Source organism: Erigeron canadensis, chromosome 9, assembly GCF_010389155.1.
Source record: "Erigeron canadensis isolate Cc75 chromosome 9, C_canadensis_v1, whole genome shotgun sequence".
Taxonomy (NCBI): domain Eukaryota; kingdom Viridiplantae; phylum Streptophyta; class Magnoliopsida; order Asterales; family Asteraceae; genus Erigeron; species Erigeron canadensis.
In genome coordinates this window covers 14,693,552-14,716,044 of record NC_057769.1, presented here as the reverse complement: position 1 = coordinate 14,716,044, position 22,493 = coordinate 14,693,552, and the positions used below count along the sequence as shown (strand labels likewise).

Genomic DNA, 22,493 nt, shown 5'->3' with positions numbered 1-22,493 from the left:
TGTTCATGGCATTTTCATGACCAAATATTATTTAGTTGGCTTGATGGTACAAATTGTTGGACATTTATAATGATTTTTAATTGTTATCTCAACTTGTGAGACTTATATTATTATTTATAATCTAATCGATTAACAACTAATTTTTTTTTTTTTTTGTTCAATCGTATTTTGTTAAATTGAACTTAACACTAAAAATAGCTTTAGATTGCTAATTTAAGGGCATTATCTACTAGCTTCAAGTATAACTATGGCTTGCGGGAACATAGACAACCTAACTAGCACGTATATACTCCCTCCGTCCCATTTTAATTGTCATATTTTGACTAGTCAAGTCTTTTTCTTTCGAATTTGACCGTAAATATCTTTGTTTGTGTTATATATTAGTTGATAAAAGTTATATCAATGAAAAATACGTTTAAAACTCAATCAATTCATATATGTTATATCAAGTGTTATATAATACAAACAAAGATATTTATGGTCAAAGTTGAAAAAAAAAGACTTAAGAAGTCAAACTATGACACTTAATATGGGACGGAGGGATTAATATTTAAAAAGTAGGGTTGTTACATCCTTACCCCCTTAGAAGAATTCCATCCCGGAATTTGAATTTGCTCGAGGAGTAAGTGTGGATATTTCTCAAGTATGAAGTCCTCGCGTTCCCACGTAAATTCGAGTCCGCGTTTCGTATCCCATCTAACTTTAACGATAGGGATCTTGCTTCTCTTAAGGCGTTTTTCATCGCGATCGAGAACCTCTATGGGCTCCTCACGGAATTGGAGCTTATCTTCCACTCGTAATTCCTCGAGTGGGACTACTTTCGAATCATCCGCTAAACATTTCTTCAAGTTTGACACGTGGAATGTGTCATGAACATCTCCCAATTCTTCGGGTAACTTCAACTTATAGACTACGGGGCCTATTCTAGCCACAATTTCAAATGGCCCAATGTATCGAGGACTCAACTTTCCTCTTTTACCGAATCTCACGGTTCCCTTCCATGGCGACACCTTTAAGAGCACCTTGTCACCAACTTCAAATTCTAGGGGCTTCCTTCTTTGATCTGCATAGCTCTTTTGCCGATCTCTGGCGGCTTTAAGCTTTTCTTTAATGATAGCTACCTTGTCCGTTGTTTCTTGGACAAAATCAACGGTAGCTAGACTTCTTTCGCCCGTTTCTATCCAACACATGGGTGATCTACATTTACGCCCATACAAGGCTTCAAACGGTGCACATTGTATGCTAGAGTGATAGCTATTATTGTATGTGAACTCCGCATACGGCAAGTGTTCATCCCAACTTCCACTAAATTCGAGTGCACATGCTCTTAACATATCCTCTAACGTTTGTATTGTTCGCTCACTTTGTCCATCCGTTTGAGGGTGGTAAGTCGTGCTTAGTGCTAATGTTGTGCCCATTGCCTCTTGCACATGACCCCAAAAACGTGAGGTAAATCTACCATCCCGATCGGATATTATGGACAAAGGCACGCCATGTAATGTTACAATCTTCTCAACGTACAAGCGGGCTAGACGCTCGGTGTTCCAATCTTCTTTGAGGGGAATGAAATGGGCTGATTTCGTAAGACGATCAACAATCACCCATATAGCATCATGACCTTTCTTTGTTCGAGGCAATTTCGTCACTAGGTCCATTGCTATTTGCTCCCACTTCCATTCGGGAATCTCTGGCTGCTTTAAAAGACCAGATGGCTTTTGGTGCTCAGCTTTAACCATCGCACAAGTCATGCATCGGCTCACATATCGAGCTACATCTCCTTTCATTCCAGGCCACCAAAAATCCCTTCTTAGGCCTTGATACATCTTATCCGTGCCCAGGTGAATTGAATACTTCGTATTATGAGCCTCATTCATAAGTACATCTCTTAAACCATTCACTTTCGGTACCCAAGCTCTCCCCTTGAAGTATAGAATACCTTCGTCATCCTTATCAAACCTCATTTCCATACCACACAATGCTTCATCCTTAATGTTCTTCCCTTCAAAGGCCTTTGCTTGGTCCTCTAAGAAACGATCTCTTAGAGACATTCTTACTTGTAAGTGGCTAATTCTTGCCCTTGGCACCTTAGTATTCACCTTCCTACTAAGTGCATCGGCAACAACATTTGCCTTCCCCGGATGATACTTTATTTCACACTCATAGTCATTTAGCAACTCCATCCATCTCCTTTGCCGCATGTTCAACATCTTTTGATCAAAGATGTGTTGCAAGCTCTTATGGTCGGTGAATATGGTGCATTTAGTGCCATAGAAATAATGTCGCCATATCTTCAAGGCAAATACCACGGCTCCCAACTCCAAATCGTGTGTCGAATAGTTTTTCTCGCATGGCTTCAATTGTCTAGACGCATAGGTAATGACCTTGTCTCCTTGCATAAGCACACATCCAAGTCCTTTATTCGACGCATCACAATATACTACAAATCCTTCCATTCCATCAGGCAAGGCTAGTATTGGTGCTTCACACAACATGTTCTTAAGCGTTTGAAACGCTTGCTCTTGTTCCTCACCCCATTCAAATTCTCTCGACTTTTGGGTCAATTGGGTCAAAGGCACCGCAATTTTAGAGAATCCTTGGATGAACCTCCTATAATAACCCGCTAAACCTAGAAAGCTACGCACTTCCGTAGGTGTCTTAGGTGTCTCCCACTTCTTGATCGCTTCTATCTTGGCCAGATCTACATGGATTCCCTCTTCGTTCACAATGTGTCCATGTAATTGGACTTGTCGGAGCCAAAATTCACACTCAGAAAACTTGGCGTATAGCTTTTCATCTCTAAGTAACTGCAAGATTATTCTCAGATGTTTCTCATGTTCATCCTTACTTCTAAAGTATATCAGGATGTCATCAATGAACACTCTCACGAATTTGTCCAAGTATGGCCTACAAGTTCGATTCATTAAATCCATGAAAACGGCAGGCGCATTTGTGAGACCAGATGGCATCACCAGAAACTCGTAATGCCCATAGCGAGTTCTAAAAGCCGTTTTTAGGTACATCTTCTTCTCGTACCCTCAACTGATGATAGCCGGATCTAAGATTGATTTTCGAGAAATGCGACGCTCCTTGAAGTTGATCGAACAAATCGTCTATTCGTGGCAGCGGATATCTATTCTTGATCGTCAATTTATTCAACTCCCTATAATCTATGCACATCCTCAAAGATCCATCCTTCTTCTTGACAAAAAGTATTGGAGCACCCCAAGGCGAAGAACTAGGTTGGATTAAACCTTTATCAAGCAATTCTTGCGATTGCTCAGAAAGTTCTCGCATTTTGGAGGGCACTAACCTATACGGTGCTTTAGCCATGGGGGCTGCCCATGGAACTAAATCAATCGTAAACTCCACCTGCCTCATGGGTGGAAGTCCAGGTAGTTCGTCATGGAACACATCTAGAAAGTCCCTAACCACCATGACCTTATGAGGGTCCTTACTTTTTACTTGCTTATCCACCACTTGTGCCAAGTATGTGTGATATTCTTTACGTAAATATTTCCTTACTTTCATAGATGACACTATCTTGGGTTGGACTCCCGCCCTATGGCCTTGTATTATAAGCACTTCATCATTATCTAAGGGAATTTTAATGACCTTTTCATGGCAAAGTATTTCAGCACATTTTTGGACAACCAATCCATTCCTACTATCACATCAAAACTTCCTATCTCAATGGGAATCAAGTCTATACTATAATCTTTCTCGTCTAAAGTTAACTTACAATCAAAAATAATTTCTATAGTCCTATACTCGTTTCCATTAGCATATTCAACATAGTAGGTTTCATCAAGCTCACTAGGTTTCTTATCAATCATTTCCTTAAATTCAAAAGAAATAAAACTTCTTTCGGCTCCAGAATCAAACAACATAGAGGCATAAACATTATTTGATGGGAACGTACCTACGATGACATTAGGGTCATCCCTTGCCTCATTCGCGCCCATTGCGTACACCCTTCCTCGAGCTTGACCTCCTTGATTCTCGCGGTTTTGATTTGCATTGTTTCCTTGATTCCCATTGTTCGCTTGATTCCCTCCATTTCCTTGATTTACTTGATTCCCATTGTTGCCTAGGTTTGCTTGGTTCCCACGATTTCCAACATTCCTACAGTTTCCACGGTTGCCATTTCCATTCCCACGGTTTCCTTGTGCTCTCCCAAACCTAGGACATGCATTCCTCCAATGGTCCATGGCTCCGCATTCACGACATCCTCCATTGTCTCCTCCAATTCTTGCCCCACTCCGACAGTAGGTGGCGAGATGCCCCATCCGGTTACAAGTCGTGCAATGCCTACACTCACCCAGATGGTTGTATCCACAACGATTGCACTTTGGAGGCTGGCCAAGGTTCGAATTGGCGTTAGCTTCGGCAACACCATAGTTCCTCACGATCTTTTGCCTTTTGTCCGGCCCATTCCCTCTACGATCACCGAATCAGTTTCCTCCTACTTGTCTTGAGCTTGACTCGCCTCGCGAGTATTTCCCGGTTCTAACCAAATAATTAACCAATCTTGTTGACAAACTTATTGCTTCTTCAAGGGTAGTGGGGTTTGCTGCCATGACTATCAATCTTACTTCTGGTACCAATCCATAAATAAATCTCTCAACCTTCTTTGCCTCGGTGTTCACCATGTCAGGCACTAGCACACACAACTCATGGAAACGAATTGCATATGTCTCCAACTCCATTCCCTTCATAGCATGGTTCCAGAATTCTATCTCCAACTTTTGCACGGCTGGCCTAGGACAATACTCCCGCTTCATCTCTTCTTTGAGCTGCTCCCAAGTCAAGGCATTCTTCACGGCTTGACCCCGCGTAGTGACTTGGAGGTTCCACCAAGCAAGTGCCCTTCTTTGGAGCTTGCTAGCAGCAAACTTGACACGGTCGGCCGGTGCACAATCAATGATGTTCAAGATGGCCTCCATGCTTTGGAACCATGTGAGCAAACCAACAGGACCTTCCGTCCCATAGAATTCCTTGGGGTTGCACAAAGTGAAAGTCTTGTAAGCATTTCTATCATTCACATTACCTCCTCCATCTTGCCTTCAGGCCGTGTTAAGTGTGGCGGTCACACTCTCCGCAATTCGAGTAGCAATGGCTGGCATAACGGAGTTGATTTGTTGAGAAATGAGGTCGGCTAGCTCGGTCCTCCTTCGGGCCTCTTCCTCCTGGAACCTAGCCTCAGCATTTGTTTCTTCGCCAGTCCTTCGTGGTGCCATGTCTGTACAAAGGAGAACATGTTTAGTCATTCGTATATAGGGTTATATGGCATAGACCCGACTCACAACTTTCGATCTCACACGTATTCATTTAAGTTACTTAGTGTAATAAGGCCTCGTTTGTATGCCTAGGTATACATATATTTCTAAATTTATTTTCCTTCCTTTAATCACAACCCACTTATCACTATGAATTACAAATGGTTGGGTACGCTTAAAACATATCAATCTTGTTTTTGGGCTGTTAGACAGATTTTTCCAGAATCTGTGTACGAATTTGGAGCACGAAAAAGTGGCTCAAGATGGACGAACTGGGAAAAACTCATAAAATATAAAATGTAGCCCCATGAGTTAAGTTTCACCTCCAACTGGAATCAGGTCAAAAGACCAAACAGAACTCCATATATGGTTGTTCTACCAAAAGTGGTCAGAACTGATTTCCTGCTGTAACTTTCACTTCGCAACAAGCATAACTATAACACATAGAGATTAACACATCATATAATAGTGAAAAGGCATCAAGCTTTCATTCCAATAATCCAATATCAGTTTACAAAATTGCCATATGCCAACAAACATGTGATCATAGTCACACAACCACAAACAAGTTCAAGAAAATCATAACAAAGTACAAACATTTGTCTACCGAATAAGTTTATGAATAAAACATCCTTAGGGTCATTTCCTAAGCACAAGAGCCAGAACAATGGAGCAAAGGGCTACAAGAACGCATCCCAACATGAAAATCACTTCGTTGATTCGGCGTATTCCATCTATAGCCATCCCCGCTTCATCTCCTGTTTGGCGCATTATTCCCAACGCCCTTTCCATCATCACCTCTTGTGTTCTCACCTGAAACCTTGCATCACGTAAGCCATTGGCAATGCCCCACACTCGATCTCTCTCCTCCCGTGTCATTCCAACAGGAGGTGGAGGTGGTAGGTCTTCTCCATGTCTTGGGCCGAAGTGAAAAGGATGATGGCGAGGGAGGCGCGGGTGGAAGTGTGGGTCACGGGCTGGAAATCGCCCATCACTTACATTCATCGCCACATTTTGTCTTGGTGGAGGAGCCCTAGGAGCTGGTGGTGATAGTGGAGGTGAGGGCGAGCGGCGTACAGGTTGGCTAGAAGCAACGCTCCTAGCATCACCGTTTGACGGATCCTCCATCGGCTCGGACTCCTCCTCTTGTCGTGAGGGCTGTTGGGAGTCCATCGTGGGCTCCGTTTCCTCGCTCTCTTGTCTTTCTTGTCTTTCACGGACCATGTCTACAAACGCATAAATGTCTCTTGCGTGTCCGGAAGATCTTGATGCTCTGCTTCTTTGTGACATATCGTTTCCTACATAAGTTACATAAAACATAAGATGACGACTCCCAAGCTTGACGACCGAGCAACGACATGACCATTCACAACCGACGTATACCAAAACTACTAACGATCAACTCGACACTCACGACTCGCATAACCATATATAATCAACGAAATGACTAGAATTTAACTTGTGCATAGCTCTTGTGTATTATATCTAAATAGGCAAAGTAATACTAGCCAAGTGGGGGTATTAACTAAGGGTTCTAATAAGTAATGCAAACATTGGATTTGGTTATGTATCTTTTGCACCAAGAATCGTTTTACAGCTTTATTTTCAAAAGACTCATTTTGAATATTCCTTAAACAACCATTTCGATCATTCCATATTAAATTTTTAATTAGGCATAGTTGATCAGGCTATGCATAAGTAAAACAAGAATACTTTATGATCAACTCAATTGTTTAAGAAATATTCGACTCGTTTTGAAAATACGTAGGTTATAGCAAAAATTCTCTATAGCCTTGGCTCTTGATACCATTTTTCTGTAACATCCCGACTAAGGCGAAAACACGAAGTGTCACAGAACGACATGGTACAAAAGATTTAAAGATAAAACATCAACATTAAGTTCTAAATATCATTCGAAATCAAAGGCAACAAGTTCAAGATGAAGTTTTAGAATCCATTACATAACCATAATCCATAAATGAAAAACAAATTGTTCGCATTACAAGTCTACCGAATAACAAGCAAGTACAATCCATGAGGCGGTCCAAGCTACGAACCTAATGCTCTAAACCTGAAAAGCATGAAGAAAAAGTGTCAACTACGAGAGTTGAGTGAGTTCATAGGTTTTTAACTAACAAACAATTTATATTCCAACCATATCCAAGATACTAAGTCATAAAAACCTTCAAGTATTCTTTCAAATATTCATTTCCAAAACGTATGTTCAATTCATAATAATTATTCATATTAACATCAATATCATTTAACCACGAGGGCATGTTCAATATATCAAATTTCATTTGGCCACACGGGCATAATTTCAATAACTTTTGATGAGTAAGATGCTTGAGCCACTACTACTACCATTTTCATGTCCAAACAACATTTTAATTCATGTCTTAGCACAAGTTGTTAATCAAGTGCTTTATTTATAAGTAGGGTCGCGCCATGGAGACGACCATTTAACTTAAGGTAGCTAGAGCACCGCTCCGGTCAGACTGGAAGAGAAGGTCGTCACAAAGGCAACCAACCTTCCACCATTATGCTCCGGGTGGGTGGACGAATCCTAGTTGCGCAACTATCTAACTACAGGTCTCCACTTTTGGAGTAAATAGTAGTGTACCGAAAAAAAACGGGTTGACAGAACTCAAGCTCATCATATAACATTTATCACATTGAACATACGATATAACTTCATTTCATAATTATATTATCAAAAATCATTATATATATATATATATAAAAGCAAATTTCATTTATATATCATGTTTTTCACCCCGATAGTTAAACACATAAAGTAGTTTGAAAGGGGGCTATGACTCACTTGTTTTGAGAGAGATAGAGAGCTGTTCAAATGCTTGGAGAGTGCCTAGTGGTGTCGCCCCTTAAGCAAGCCTAAACCATGGTATTCAAAAATATACACAACGTAAGTGTGTGTTGCATGAAATAGTAAACTAGATCATGAGATGTACACTAGTAGACTTGCCCATCTTTGGTTGTTGTTTGATTATGATATTCAAGTATATTATGTTGTTCATCTCTTTTGGTTGGAAAGTATTTGGTGATCAAGGTCATTTATATGATTTTTGTACGTTTATTGAAATTTTGGTAGTTTAACTTTGTTTTATATATATTTCCATTGCATACTTTGTTTAATAACAACATTTGACATTTGTGTTCTTATAATATTAATGTTGATATCTTTTACTGATTTATAATTATTTATTTAATTTAATATTATTTAATTAATTATTTATTTATTTTATTGATTTATTAGTTAAATAATTCCTTATAATTATTTTTAAGTCTTTAAATTATCTCTAAAATTCATAGATAATTATATATGGATTATTTACTGATCTTTAAGCCTTTTTATTTGTAATATTATGATTTATACATTTATTTGTGCATTATTTCTATTTATTTACTAATAATGATTAATTAGTGATTTTTACTTAATAATTTAATTTGAAATTGTATAGTTCTTGTTCCTTTGCTCATAATTATTTTTTCCCAGTAGGTTTTGGTCACTTTTATCATTAACTATGTAGTTTTGATCAGATTCATAATTTACACAATTTATTAATTAATTTTTATACCTTTTAATTACCATTTTAATTCATTAAATCATAGAAATTCTTACAAATCACCACAAAAGCTTTTGTCCAAAAATCCCAGGCCTTTTAGGCAACTTATATCAATAAAAATTTATATCAATTCAACCTCTCTTGTGTCTTTGTAATTTAAGGACTTTTAAGCATAAAAATCGTTTACCAAAATAACGTTTTAAGCCTCATTTCTTAAGCAATTTAGGTACTTCAAAAAGGATTTTTGCTCTTGTATCATTTTGTCCAGAAAGTGCATCATATTTTGATGGTTCAAGTCATGAGAGTGGTGGTGGTGTGATATGTGTAATTTTGTACTTTCGGTTAGTGATTTTTGAGCTTGTTATTGCCATGCATCAAATGACTTGACTTTTATACTTTTGAAACATATTATTTCCAGTAGGTTCATTATATTTTATTTCTCAAAAGATTATGGTGCATGTGTGTGCTCAAAATGCATTTTTGCAAGCTTTCGGTTTACGATTTCAAGCATATTTTAACAAGTTTTGATTCAAGCTTTATATCCTTGACATTTTGTAAATTTTTTCAGAATATTTAACATCAAGATTAACATATTTTTCACTTATGACAAGCCTAGCTTTATCTGATAATCCAACAAAAGATTCAACTTTCTTAAATCTAACAAATATGCAATTATCTCAACTTTTTAACAATAAACCTTTATCCATCTATAACCCATCAATATAAAAACATACTTTCATGAAAAATTCCAGAAAATTTCCAGAAATATGGACATAAAATTTAAATAAAACATGTCCATCATTTCATGCAAAAGATTATCTTACAACTATCAACATATCTCAACACTTTTCATGCTAACTTTTATAGATCTAACTTTTCAACAACAAAAGTCCATATCTTTATCAAATTTCCAGAACTCATACTTCAAATATATAAAAACATGACCATCTTTCAAAGGAAAAACTACTTTAAAAGCTATTTAATCCATAACAATACTTTTGGGTCTTAAACTAGTTAAATCCTTGGATCTTTCTTCATGGATTCAACATGCATGAGCATGGAAAGAAAGATCCTATTAACTTTGCCCTCATCAAGTGCATATTCAAGAGAAAACATAAAGAAAACATAACCTTTTGATAAAATCTTTTTAATATAAACAAGAACAAGATTAAACTAGTAAAGATATGAAGATATATACCCTTGAAGAACACTTTTTGGTGATGAAAATGGTGTAGATATTCGTGGCCTTTAACCTCCATTAAACCCTTATTCAAACCTTGAAACAACCCTTACTTTGTAGCTTAATGTAACCCTTGTTTAATCTAACCTAAACCCTTATTATTATTACAAGTTTAAGTTGATTTTTCTCCCCTCTTTCTTGGTATATGGCTGCCAAAATTTAGAAGAGAAAAGGGAGAGGAGAAGAGTTTCTTTGAGAGAGAATGAAGGCTAGTATGTGTAAAGTACGAGAAGTGTGTTTTGTGTGAGTTTCAAGAGTGAGTTGGAAGAAGTAAAAATTCAAAATGTGGAGTGTGTGTGTGTGTGTGAAGGGGGGCCGGCCTCTTTAGGGGTATTTGGAGGGTTTTCCTTTTTTTTTTTTTATAAAAGTTGTAGGTATATTTGTATATATGTATAGGTTGTAAGTATATAGTTTGTAAGAGTATATTGTGTTTATTTGTAATGTTAGTGGATTATTTATCCTAGTATATGCATATGTATATATGTGTATGTATATGTATTTTTGTGTTTTAAGTTTACTACATGGATCATTGGTTGTAATTCTTGTATTTATATTAAACATACATACATATTCTTATTATTATTCAAGCCTTTTATGTACATAAAGAACTTACAATTATTTCAAGGTGTTCATACTATTTCCATGATCAAATATCATTTAGTTGGCTTGATGGTTAAATTGTTGGGCATTTACAAGTATTTTTAATCACTATCTTGACTTGTGATACTTATATTATTATTTATAAGTTGGTTAAATACTAATTAAAATTTTTGTTCAATGGCATTTTATCAAATTGAATTTAACATTAACAATAGCTCTAGATTGCTAATTTAGGGGCATTATCTACTAGCTTCAAGTATAACTATGGCTTGCGGGAACATAGACAACCTAACTAGCACGTATATAATATTTAAAAAGTAGGGTTGTTACACATATTAGTTTTGTTAGGATTAATAGTTTACTTTAGGATTTTAATAGGTTTGTTAGTATAGTTAGTTTAGTTTTGTTGCTAATTTGGTGATTTGTATTACAATGTTTATATTTGTATGTATTTTGTTTTGTTAGTGATTTGTTATAATATTTATTAGAATATTTAGTGATTAGTGTTAGATGTTTTAGTGTTTTGTTAGAATATATTGTTAGATGAAAAATTACGTAGAAAAAAATTTGTTAAAAAGTTGATTAAAATAAATAGCCAAGATTATGTAAAAAGTATATGTATAGAACTAAATAGCCAAGATTATGTAAAAAAATTGATTAAAATAAACTACTTAAAACGTATAAAAAATTAGTTTAACAAAAATATAGATAAAACTATATATATAAATTAAGTTAAAAAATATGACGTGTAAAAAATTTAATATAAAAACATAAATATAAGTAAAGTATATTAGTATAAAAAGAATATTAAACATTACGTATAGTTTTGTATACATATTAGTTTTGTTAGGATTAATAGTTTACTTTAGGATTTTAATAGGTTTGTTAGTATAGTTAGTTTAGTTTTGTTGATAATTTAGTGATTTGTGTTACAATGTTTATATTTGTATGTAATTTATTTTGTTAGTGATTTGTTAGAATATTTATTAGAATATTTAGTGATTAGTGTTAGGTGTTTTAGTGTTTTGTTAGAATATATTGTTAGATGAAAAATTGCATAGAAAAAAATTTGTTAAAAAATTGATTAACATAAATAACCAAGATGATGTAAAAAATATATGTATAGAACTAAATAGCCAAGATTATGTAAAAAAGTTAACTAAAATAAACTACTTAAAACATATAAAAAAATAGTTTAACAAAAACATAAATAAAACTATATATAAAAATTAAGTTAAAAAATATGACGTATAAAAAAGTTAATATAAAAACATAAATATAAGTAAAGTATATTAATATAAAAAGAATATTAATAGTTACGTAGAAAAAACATATAAATAAACTATATTAGTATAAAACACAAGTACATATATAAGTAAAAAGAATAAGAATAAAACTAAAAGTGTAAAAGTCAATATATATTGTATAAACGAAGTTCTAAAAATTATTATAAAGTTAAATAAACGTTTGTAAAAAAAGTATATACAAATAATATAATTGAAAAGATTTATATAAAAGTAATAAAAGTAATAAGTTACATTGGATAAAATATGTGATAATTTTGGATCTTTCTTAACCTTGATCATTTTGTTATATGTATTCTTAAATATGTTGATAATTTTGTTATATGTGATAATTTTGGATCTTTCTTAACCTTCATCATTTTGTTACATTGAATAAAATATGTGATAATTTTGTTATATATATTCTTATAATGTGATTTGTATTTTGCAATATAAATGGCTACTTATCATGACGGTGATGGTGGTAATGAAGACTCCCGTAAATCATGGTGAAGGATATATATATATATATACATGATGAAAACGTAGTGTGAAAATGTGTGAAACTAAAAATGAATGCGGAAACGAAGTGTGAAAATGACACTGCGAAGCGCATTACATATATAGCATTCCCGTACCTGCAATAAGCGAATAAAACAAGAGTACACTGTTGACCATCAAGTCCACAGTGTACAGATATGTACGAGAGGTTTTTGCAGTGACCGTCGCTGCAACAAGTGTGGTCAAGTTACCAAAATATTGGTTGGGTCACCAGGCGTCGAAAAGACGTCCATTTAGTTTTAAATTTAGTTGTAGCAGTTGGCGGTACAAATCAGTGTTTTCACGACCGGACCGGCCGGTTGAACTGATCGGGTCGGGACCTGGCACATAGAACGGTCCGGTTGATGACTTCGAACCAGATTTGCAACTGGCCGGCCGGTTGAGATGGAAATCGGCAGTTTGGCCGGAAAACCGCCTGTTGGGCCGGGAACCGCCTTAAGTTAGGAGAGATGAGAAATCTGAAAGATAAACCCAACAAACCAGCTTCTTCACCCACGTTCTTATCAAAATCTTACTACTTCGTTTGTGGATGAATGATGGAAAAAAAAAAATGAAATGGGGAACCGAAGAAGAAGATGCAAAAGGTTAGGTTGGGACTTGGGAGTGAGATAAAAGTCTGATAAAGTGGTGGTATATATCTATATCTATCAAATATATAAAGTACGTATAGTATATATAGTTATATAATAATGAAAAAAGTTAGAGGTTTGCTTTACAGCTCATTCGTATTTATATTCACGATTCATATGCAACTTCACATCTTTTTGGTTTCTAGTTTGTCTTTAAATAAATAAGCAATGTTTTTTCAATGATATATATAGGTAGATATAGATATCATATTATATGTATAACTTTATCTGGTTTTCAAATCCGGTTCAACCAATCCGACCGATCCGATCAGTGACCAGTAAAAAGACCGGTTTTCTATCCTGTCTGATTATAAAAACATTGGTAAAAATACTATCCCCTATGAATAAAAGTGGGCCACTTGGTACAAAATAGAAAGACGAAGCCACCCCACACTGCCAAATCCAAAACAAAACAAAAAATGTCAAAGAAAATAAAATCACCAGTCAGCCAGCCAGCCAGCCAGTTACAACCATGATTTTGATTGCCATATTTCCTACCACACATTCTAGATACACACATAAACTCCACCACACACGTGTCTACCATTCATTGGTGAACGACCCCACCTCAGTATATCTAACATTTCTTGATCTGGGTTTTTGTAAACAACTTACAAAAATAACAACTGGGCATTTTGACTTTTGATAACTTTGTGTTGCGGGGGTTTACTTTTTTGTTTATTGATAATCAACAGTTATTATAATTATTTAGATATATATTGTTGGATAATTGGCGATGAGGTTAGAAGGTGATCATATATTTAACAGATTTTACAACAATGTTTGATTGGGAAGACCAAGAGGTTTGTAGCAATTTTTACTTTCATATCATGTTTCATTTCTATTTGTATAACACATGCATGTGTTTTCTGTCACTACAACCCACCTCCGGATTTTGACGAGATTGGCTATTGTTGTTTTTGTTGCTGTTGAGTAGGTAGAGAAACAATGAATACTCTGTTTAACTCCTCATTGTTAGTCTCTTATGTTAGCATAAATCAAGTCTATATGAAATTTGTCATAACATACAAGTACTATTATTCATTGTTTTAAAAAGTGCCAGTTTATATTATTTTTTTTTAGAAAGGCAAGTTAGGAGTTGGCCTGGTGGTAAGAGAACTTGGTGACCTTAAGGTCTCAAGTTCGATCTCCGCTTGTCACTAAAAACACTTCCTTTAAGGTAATCGTTACCAATGAAGACTAGACACACATGTGAGGTTTCCAATGACGTGGGTTCGATCCTTCTGGGGATTAGGATGGAGGTATCGTATTGGCATCATATGGCTCATACGGGGTGATTCGATGCAATTGTGGTAGCAGGGCTTTTTAGAAAGGCAAGTAATCCACACATAACCATGTGTATTTAGAATTTTTCTAACATGGGAGTAGAAGCCATAACGTTTTGTTGATGGGTCACCTAACATGCCGCTATGCGGTCCAAAATGATTATTCTGACCATTTATGCGAATAGACACTGGAATCCTTGGTGCATTTAAATTTGTTGGAGTGTTGCTTTTTCATGGGAAATGGATATGCAGCTTGATTTTTTTTGCAAGTTTAGTACAACTTACTCTTATAGAATCATGTAAGGATCCTTTCAAGTTTTCAATGTCTAGGTTCCCTCAAGTTAAAATTTGTGAGAGTAAAAAAATAGTGGGGCTTCAAGTTCCCTTAATCATGTTTTTAGTAATTTTATCAATTCAACTTGACCAACTAGAGAGAAATTATCTAGAGAGGATGTCATAATATATTTTAGTATCACCTATAGAATTGATAGTAGTATATGTGAATCTAACATTACTAGTCAAAGGGTACTTCAAGTAGTTGATTATTGGGACATTTGATTGGCAATCCATTGATCTTTAGAATTTAGTATCAAAATAAATTCAAAAATGTAAAAAGATGAAAGATTACCGGATGCCTTTCGTTTACAAATAACAGATGACTGCATACAATAGGAAATGAGGTAAAGTTCCTTGCAATTTCCATCAATTAATCCTTGATAATTAGCTACTTTGACATCAATGATCAATCAGTGGGCAAAGTGTGCCTTATGGAGTGATAACATTATTATGTAATGAATTCGGTGATGTGAAGATACGTCAAAGTAATTGTATTTCATTTAACTATGTTGGATTTTAATTTTGTGTGTGGACATGTCTTTCGATCTTTTTTGAAGTTATAGTTTACCTGATATACTTAAATGTTTTGGAGAGTGGTACTAATAGAGATGTCGCTTATAGTTTAACTTGGAATCATGTTACACATTTTCAGCTTGCAAATATAGTATGGGGCGAGACAGGTGAAAATGAAGGTCATATTGTGCCACCATATGAGGAGGGTAATGAAGTGTTCGAAGAGAAAGCTGCAATTGTGAAGCTTACTGAGAAGTCGACTCTTTCTGTTACTGATTCACATGAAGAGAGCTATACACATAATGGAAAGGCTTCCGCTAATGGTTTTGTTTCGTTACCTAATTTGTCTCCGTCAAATGCTACAAAGTTAAATCTGGAACATACAGGTAATAAATCTTATCCACTAATGTAGCTTGAAAAAGCCAATCTTGATCCTTGACTTTGTGTGATTCAACCCGATTATGTGAAAATCAGCCAAATGGGGAAAATAGGTCAAAATATTATAAAAGGTTGTAATCGTCAGCCCGGGGAAACCCTAGACCTTGTCCGTCCTTTGGACACCATCTAATCATTCCCCAAGGGCCAGCACCAAGCCTTGTTCACCTATGGTCAAAAGTCACGTCAAATAATTTGTAATGCCTACAAGACTTTGGGTCAACCTGACTCAACTGTACTCAAAAATACTCAACCTTTATATTTAATTTTACTGTTTTGAGCTGAATCATTTATAGCTAAGTGATACAGATTGTTAACGTGCGCTCAAATCCAATTACCTGTACGTCACAAGTTAGTTATGTGGTTTTCAGCATATTTTGTATCTTCACTTGTGAATAGACAATTCTCCTAGATCTCGATCTTTCTCTGATTCTCGTTTGAAACTTTCACTTTTCATTATATACATATACATTTTCTAGTTTTAGTAACTAGAAGTTTGGTTCTAATGTATCACTGATTTCTAACAGATGATAAAGCTCAAGTAGATAGTAGTTTTCAAAATTTAGACAGCCAGTCTGTGGATAGAGATGGAAGTGACTTTGTTGATTATGGTTGGGCCAATGTTGGTAGCTTCGATGATTTAGATAGAATATTAAGGTATTTTACTTGATTTACTAATTTTTGGTGATGTTTTTGACTACTGTCATTTGAAGCTTCTCTGTTACGTTATATTGTCTTCAATAGAAGCCACATAACAAGTATACCAGTATATTTATATATCCTTAATCACTTGACTTTTATTAGTGACCGTGACTGAAATATATGCTACTGATGTTATTCAGTTGATCCAATGTCCTCACAAGTGATGTTTTGCAGTAACAATAACCTGGTGTTGTGGGCATCTAGTAGCGATGAAGTTCTTGGCTGTTCAGGAAAATCTGAACTTTTGTCTATCGAATCTCCAAGCTCGCGATTAGGGGTTTCAAAGGGTGATTGTCAGCATGTTGGAACTGAGTCATTGGTAAATGAAGAAAAAAAGATGGACAAGGTAATTTTTTAAATAAATTTAGTGTTATGAATTATTATTTCAATTAAATATGATCCTGAGCGTGTTCATTCTTTAAATGCACGTGAGCTGCATAACAAGAGCTGTTACAGATTTATGAGTTTTAACAGTCAGCTTCAGATACTATAAGAAGAAACCCTCCCTTTGTTTATCCGAATGGTGCTATCAATGTTTCATTGCCAAATGAAATGGCTGTCAGCAAGGTAAGTCTGTTTCCTGATTTTAGCGGAAATATATCTTGGTTGCTGCTTCTGGGAGTAAGACGATTGTGGATAGAGTCTTTCTGAATCCAATGTTTCATGGCTTTTAGGAGATATCGCATACCAAAAGCTACATATTTAAACGTTATGTCTCATACAGTTAGCATATGCATAATAGACCTCACTATCTCTTTTCTTACTTTTAGCATGCAACGATGAGTGCCCAAATAAAACCAATAAGATGCCAAGGACAACCTCCGACATCATGTGATCCGTGGTTTTCTCTTCATAATCAAGGCAAAGAATTTGACAGACAGCATAGACAACTTATCCGAAGTTCTTCTTCAAAGACAACACTTCAAGAAAATTCACTTCCATTTCCTCCTGATTATAACATGATGGGAAATCAGCACACAGCAGTGCTTACATTGTCACATCAGCAAGCCTCATCCTCGAGCTCATATCTTTTAGATAAAGTTCCAAATATCCCTTTGACTCCTCTGAGCATGACACCTCAGGAAAAAATTGAAAAATTAAGGAGGCGCCAGAAAATGTGGGCATTTCTTGCTATTCGTAAACAACAGCAGAAGTTTAGCCACGAAGAAAGCCAAATGCAATTCACTAGAGCAGGTAACGTGGAAATTGATGAAAGTCTGGGCACATGTATGTCCCTTGATGTGAGTTCACCTCTTGAACAGAGTGATTCAGATACAAGAACTGTGATGTTGGATAAGAGTACATTGGAAGATAACATATTACATCAGCTTCAAAATGTCATTGCAACGGTAAGTACTCTATCTATCACAGAGGTGGTAGTTATGACCCAATTACTTATGAATAGGCTGATTTGGGCTGATTTTCAACTGTAACGGAAAATAGGTCCAACGGACTGAAACTCAAAATATTAGGTTATAAGTTTTGTAATCATAATAATAACACAAATTGTTTATACATATTGAAATTTTTGTATGAAAAGTTCTTTGGATCAGTTTACTCGACTCATTATTTAAATTGACCAGTTTATCAACTCTGTTCTTTCATGATGTGGCTCTATATTGTTGGAGGCTCATATATAGATGTTCTTGCAGTTGGGCATTGACATAAGGCTTTGTATTAGAGATAGCTTGTTTCGTTTGGCTGGAAGTGCTTTTCAGAGGAAAAATTATGGCGACACAGTCACTGCCAGCAGAATAAACACAGACGAATCTATTGAAGAGGGATCAAGCAGTAAAAGGTTAGTGAAAGATCATTCTTTTGTGTGTCTATACTGCACACAATAATGGTTACCGGCTTACTGCTATTAAAAATTTCCATTATGAGTTCAGAAGGCCGAACTTATTATTTTTATGATGCTTTGAAATTCTCTATATCGATCTTTCTTTCTAGTTTAACATTTGCATAACTGTCTTGTCACCTTCACCCGAATGGTTGATTATAAAGTTTAATGACTCCAATAATTTAATCGTCTCAGAATTGCCATTAGTCTTCTTTTTTTTTCTTGCATACAAGCCAGATCAGGTAGAGCATATGGACCTGTCATTGCCCCTATTAACTTAGACCAACACTGCCAACCCAGCTTCCTCTCAAAAGCTTCCGTCATTACTCCAGCAACTTCCCAAAATTACACAGTTTGAATTTTCAGGTCATCCACAGCTTTTTCTTTTAAATTCTGTTTCATTATAAACCTCATCTAAATCCTGGTTCCTTTTGTAGTCTCAACATCTGTCTTAATTTAGCATCTTCAATCTCTACAATGAATCAACATTTGTCTCAATTCCTAAAGTTTCGTCAAGTTGATCTAAATACTTAGTTTAGTATCACAAGCTTTTGTCCAATTACTGGCCATACCATTCTTGTCATGCCCCTATTTGTAACGTTTGTTTCATCCTTATCTTTCGCTCCTGGCTTTAACTTGTTACAATTCACAAGAACTTCACTAAATTAGTATAGTAGAATATTTTCAGCAGTTAAGGCGGAAGTTTGTAACTGTGATTAGTATACTTAAGCTATCTCATCCACTCAGGCTCAATATTTTTAATAGGTTTCATGATATACACCCTCAAGACTTATTATAAATGCCAATGGGGTTGGTGGCACATCGATAAGGTCTTTCTACCTTGGGTCCCCCACCCAGGTTAGATACCAACATAACATATATATTAATGCAAATATGGACACTTTGATGACGATGATATAATGTCTTACTATATGTTGTATACCAACATAACATATAACAACAATATGTATAATAAGAAAGTACCAATAAGTAAAGTCCATTAGATTAAGAATGATCTCTTATTGAAATTACTGAGAGGTTATCACATTATTCAGACAATTTTCTCTATTGCGATATAAAATTTTCTTGTTCATGCACTACCAAGTCTGTTTGGAAGTCTTAATTATTTGTTTGTCAAACCCCTTTTAGAATCATTCAAGATACTTAGAAGATTCAATGCTCTTACAAGATTCATTCTTTAAATGTAGCTTGACAAAAATGCATGATGGAGAGACAAAGACAAATCCCATAGACCGTGCTGTGGCTCAATTGCTTTTTCATACACCACCCGAATCATAGATATGCAAGGTAATCTCACCCATTATGTCGTCCTCACTGGTATTTTACCCACCCTTCTAATGTGTATGTAGATAAACATGTTGCAATTGCCACCTGTACTTTTTCGAAAAATCACCTGTTACAAAGGACAGTTTCTTTCTATAGCTTCCACGAAAATGACAATCTTTCTTTTCAAGATTAAGCCAAGTATATTGCTTTGGAAGTCGTTAAGTTTGTAGAATTGTACAGACACACTATTAACGATTTTGTTTTGTTGTCAGCTGATAATGTCTTATCGCGGACGGTTAGAAGCCTTAACCTCAGAGGAGACGTCCTACTAAAAAACTGTAGAAGATTGCAATCAATGGTTTACATATATGTTACAGTCCTTGACATACTTCGAAAAGGCTTATCTTTTCCTATATCCATTGCTAGTTTAGTTATAACATAAAAAAATCACAATAATATTGTGATTGGATATTTTTGGACTCGTTGGGTTATATAACAATTTATCAAATCAAATTACAAAGCACGCAGCGGAAGATAAACTATGTAGTTAATTAATTAACCAAAAGAGATAGCATATACCTTTAATTGAAGATAAAAAGCAAGAAACTTTTATGAGGATTTGAAGTAAATCCCTCTACGTTTGCACACACGACACACGGATGTACGTATGCTAGTACTTGATCACGAACCAAACAACCTTTGTTCTTTCCCTAATAAGGTTGCACCTTATAAGCCGTCTAACCGGCGTCGGACGTAGAAGAAGCACAGGACGTTAGTAGCACCGGCGTCGTCTAGCCGCGTCTGGTGCTACTACTTCTAGTTTCAGACGCACGAAGAAGAGAGAGTGGGGTCCGATTTTGAAAAAAAACAATTTTTTACTCTTTTTTTTAAACGGCTAGTTTTGTTAATTTTTTTTTTTGTTTTTTTTTTTTTCAAAACCCTATTTATTCTCAACTTCACACTACCATTTCAAATCACAATTTATTCCTTTCTACTCCTTTTCATCTTCCATAAACCATTTCATAAACCATTTTACATAACTCATTCCATTCACAATGTCTAGAAGTGTATGGACTCAATCAGAAGATCTTTGTTTGTCGAGGTGTTGGGTGATGAGGAGACCGGACCCTGTTACGGGTAGGTGTGAAATGAGCAATCCCGGCGTCTCCTTTTGGGATGACGTTATTGAAATGTTCAACGCAGAGACTAATGGAGGACCAAGAAGCAAGGCTCAACTGCAAGGTCACTGGATGAAGATGCAGAAGGAATGTAAACAATTTGAGGCAATTTGGACACGGTTGATTGCACAAGGAGGCAACGGAGAGGATGAGCAAAATTATGCAACGGCGCATCAGATATATCGGGAGAAGCATGGGAGGGGATTAAGATACGAGCACACCTTCAGACAGCTTATCTTTGTTCCTTTTTAGTTGTTCACCTGAACATGAAGTAGACTTTTTAGTTTGATTAAGTGTGCTTTAGTTTTTTTTGTTTGAAGTGTGTGTTGTCTTTTACTATTGCAATGTTTTTAAGTATTTTAATAAAACAAGTCTACTTTAATTAAAATAAGTTTATTCATAATTTTGATAACATTACAAACGGAAATAAAGAAAAACGTACAACATAACATTAAAACAGCCTACTTATTTCTTCTGGGCATAAACTGCTTTGGCAAAGTTAATGAACTCATCCAAGGTGATGACCGCACAAGCAATTTCTTTCACAGTTTCTTGAATCTTGTCATACTTCCCCTGCAAATAAGTAAAGTATTGACACTCAAGCTCAGTGCAATGGCCCGTTTGTATATACTTGATTTGTTATTGACACCATTTCTTTTTCGCTTGAAGTTTTAGACCAATTTCAACAAGCTTGTCTTTGCACATTTGGTGGTCGAGGATATCAGCCATGATACTGTCATTCACTTGATCGACAGTCATTTGTGGTTTTAGGTTAGGGGCACTTGATGAAGAAACCATTGCAGATATATAAAAGGTTGATTTTTGAAATGAAATATCTGGTAAGGAGTCAGTATTTATAGCTGAAATCAAAGACGTTCCTCTAATGTTCAAAATTCAAAAAAAATTACATTTACAGTCCCTCCAACGTTCAGTTCAAAATATTTACAATTAAAGTCCCTCAAAAATTCAAAAATTTACATTTACAGTCCTTTAACGGCTACCTACTTGTTTCATGTATAAATACCAACCCATAGCATTTAACCAGTTTCATCACATTATCACTGCTAACTACATTATCAATCTTCAAACTTGTTTCATTTGCTAACTCACTTACCATTTCAAATGGCTTCATCATCATCATCATCAAATAAGAACGTTCACCGACCTCGTTTCACCGAAGATGAGATGAAAGCACAAATCCTGGAACATGTCAAAGAGGACACCCTCCTTCAAAATGAACTCTCTGGGGAATTGCTTTACCTACGGAAGAAGAGACACATATGCGACCAACACGTTCAGGAAATAGAAGCACCAGGTCGCAGGGTCTCGAAACACGAAGGGACATATTCTTATTATCTGCAGGATGAGAGCAAAAGGGTGAAGAGGGTGATCAATCATGTTTTTAAGACCGGTCACACATTGACCGACCAATGCACTTGGGCAGAATCGTTCCACGACAACTGCGGAGAAGGCAAATCAACGTGGGAAGTGAAATGCCCAGAACATGACAAGTAGTGGGCCAATGAAATGGCTCACCGTGGAATAGGAAAAATGTCAATCAAAGACGACGAAGAGTAACCGTATCATTATTATGTATTTCTTGTTTTTTTCCAGTACTGTCTTTTTTATTATTGTAGTATCTTTTATTTTTAAGTAATGTAATGTGTTTTAATTATAATAAAATGTGTTTGTTTAGTTTTGTGAAAAATAAAAAATGAAATAATATAATAATGGATGAAT

The 22,493-nt window shown here is 35.5% G+C and overlaps 1 protein-coding gene across 4 annotated transcripts; it reads left to right on the top strand.

The window, feature by feature from the left end:
• The first annotated feature begins 13,815 nt into the window (after positions 1-13,815).
• Positions 13,816-20,088, top strand: LOC122581818 (protein LNK2). Of its 4 annotated transcripts, none has more exons than XM_043754108.1 (9): positions 13,825-13,979; positions 15,451-15,697; positions 16,274-16,403; positions 16,623-16,794; positions 16,923-17,015; positions 17,219-17,797; positions 18,101-18,246; positions 18,526-18,654; positions 19,497-19,597. In XM_043754108.1, exons 1-8 carry the CDS (start codon positions 13,956-13,958, stop codon positions 18,644-18,646), a joined length of 1,512 nt encoding a protein of 503 aa, XP_043610043.1. In that variant the 5' UTR covers positions 13,825-13,955; the 3' UTR covers positions 18,647-18,654; positions 19,497-19,597. The 4 variants fall into 4 exon arrangements, with proteins under 4 accessions (XP_043610046.1, XP_043610043.1, XP_043610045.1 ...); XM_043754109.1 differs by lacking the exon at positions 18,526-18,654 and adding an exon at positions 19,848-20,088 and having other exon boundaries at positions 13,838-13,979; positions 19,497-19,596; XM_043754110.1 differs by lacking the exon at positions 16,923-17,015.
• Positions 20,089-22,493: the final 2,405 nt, after the last annotated feature.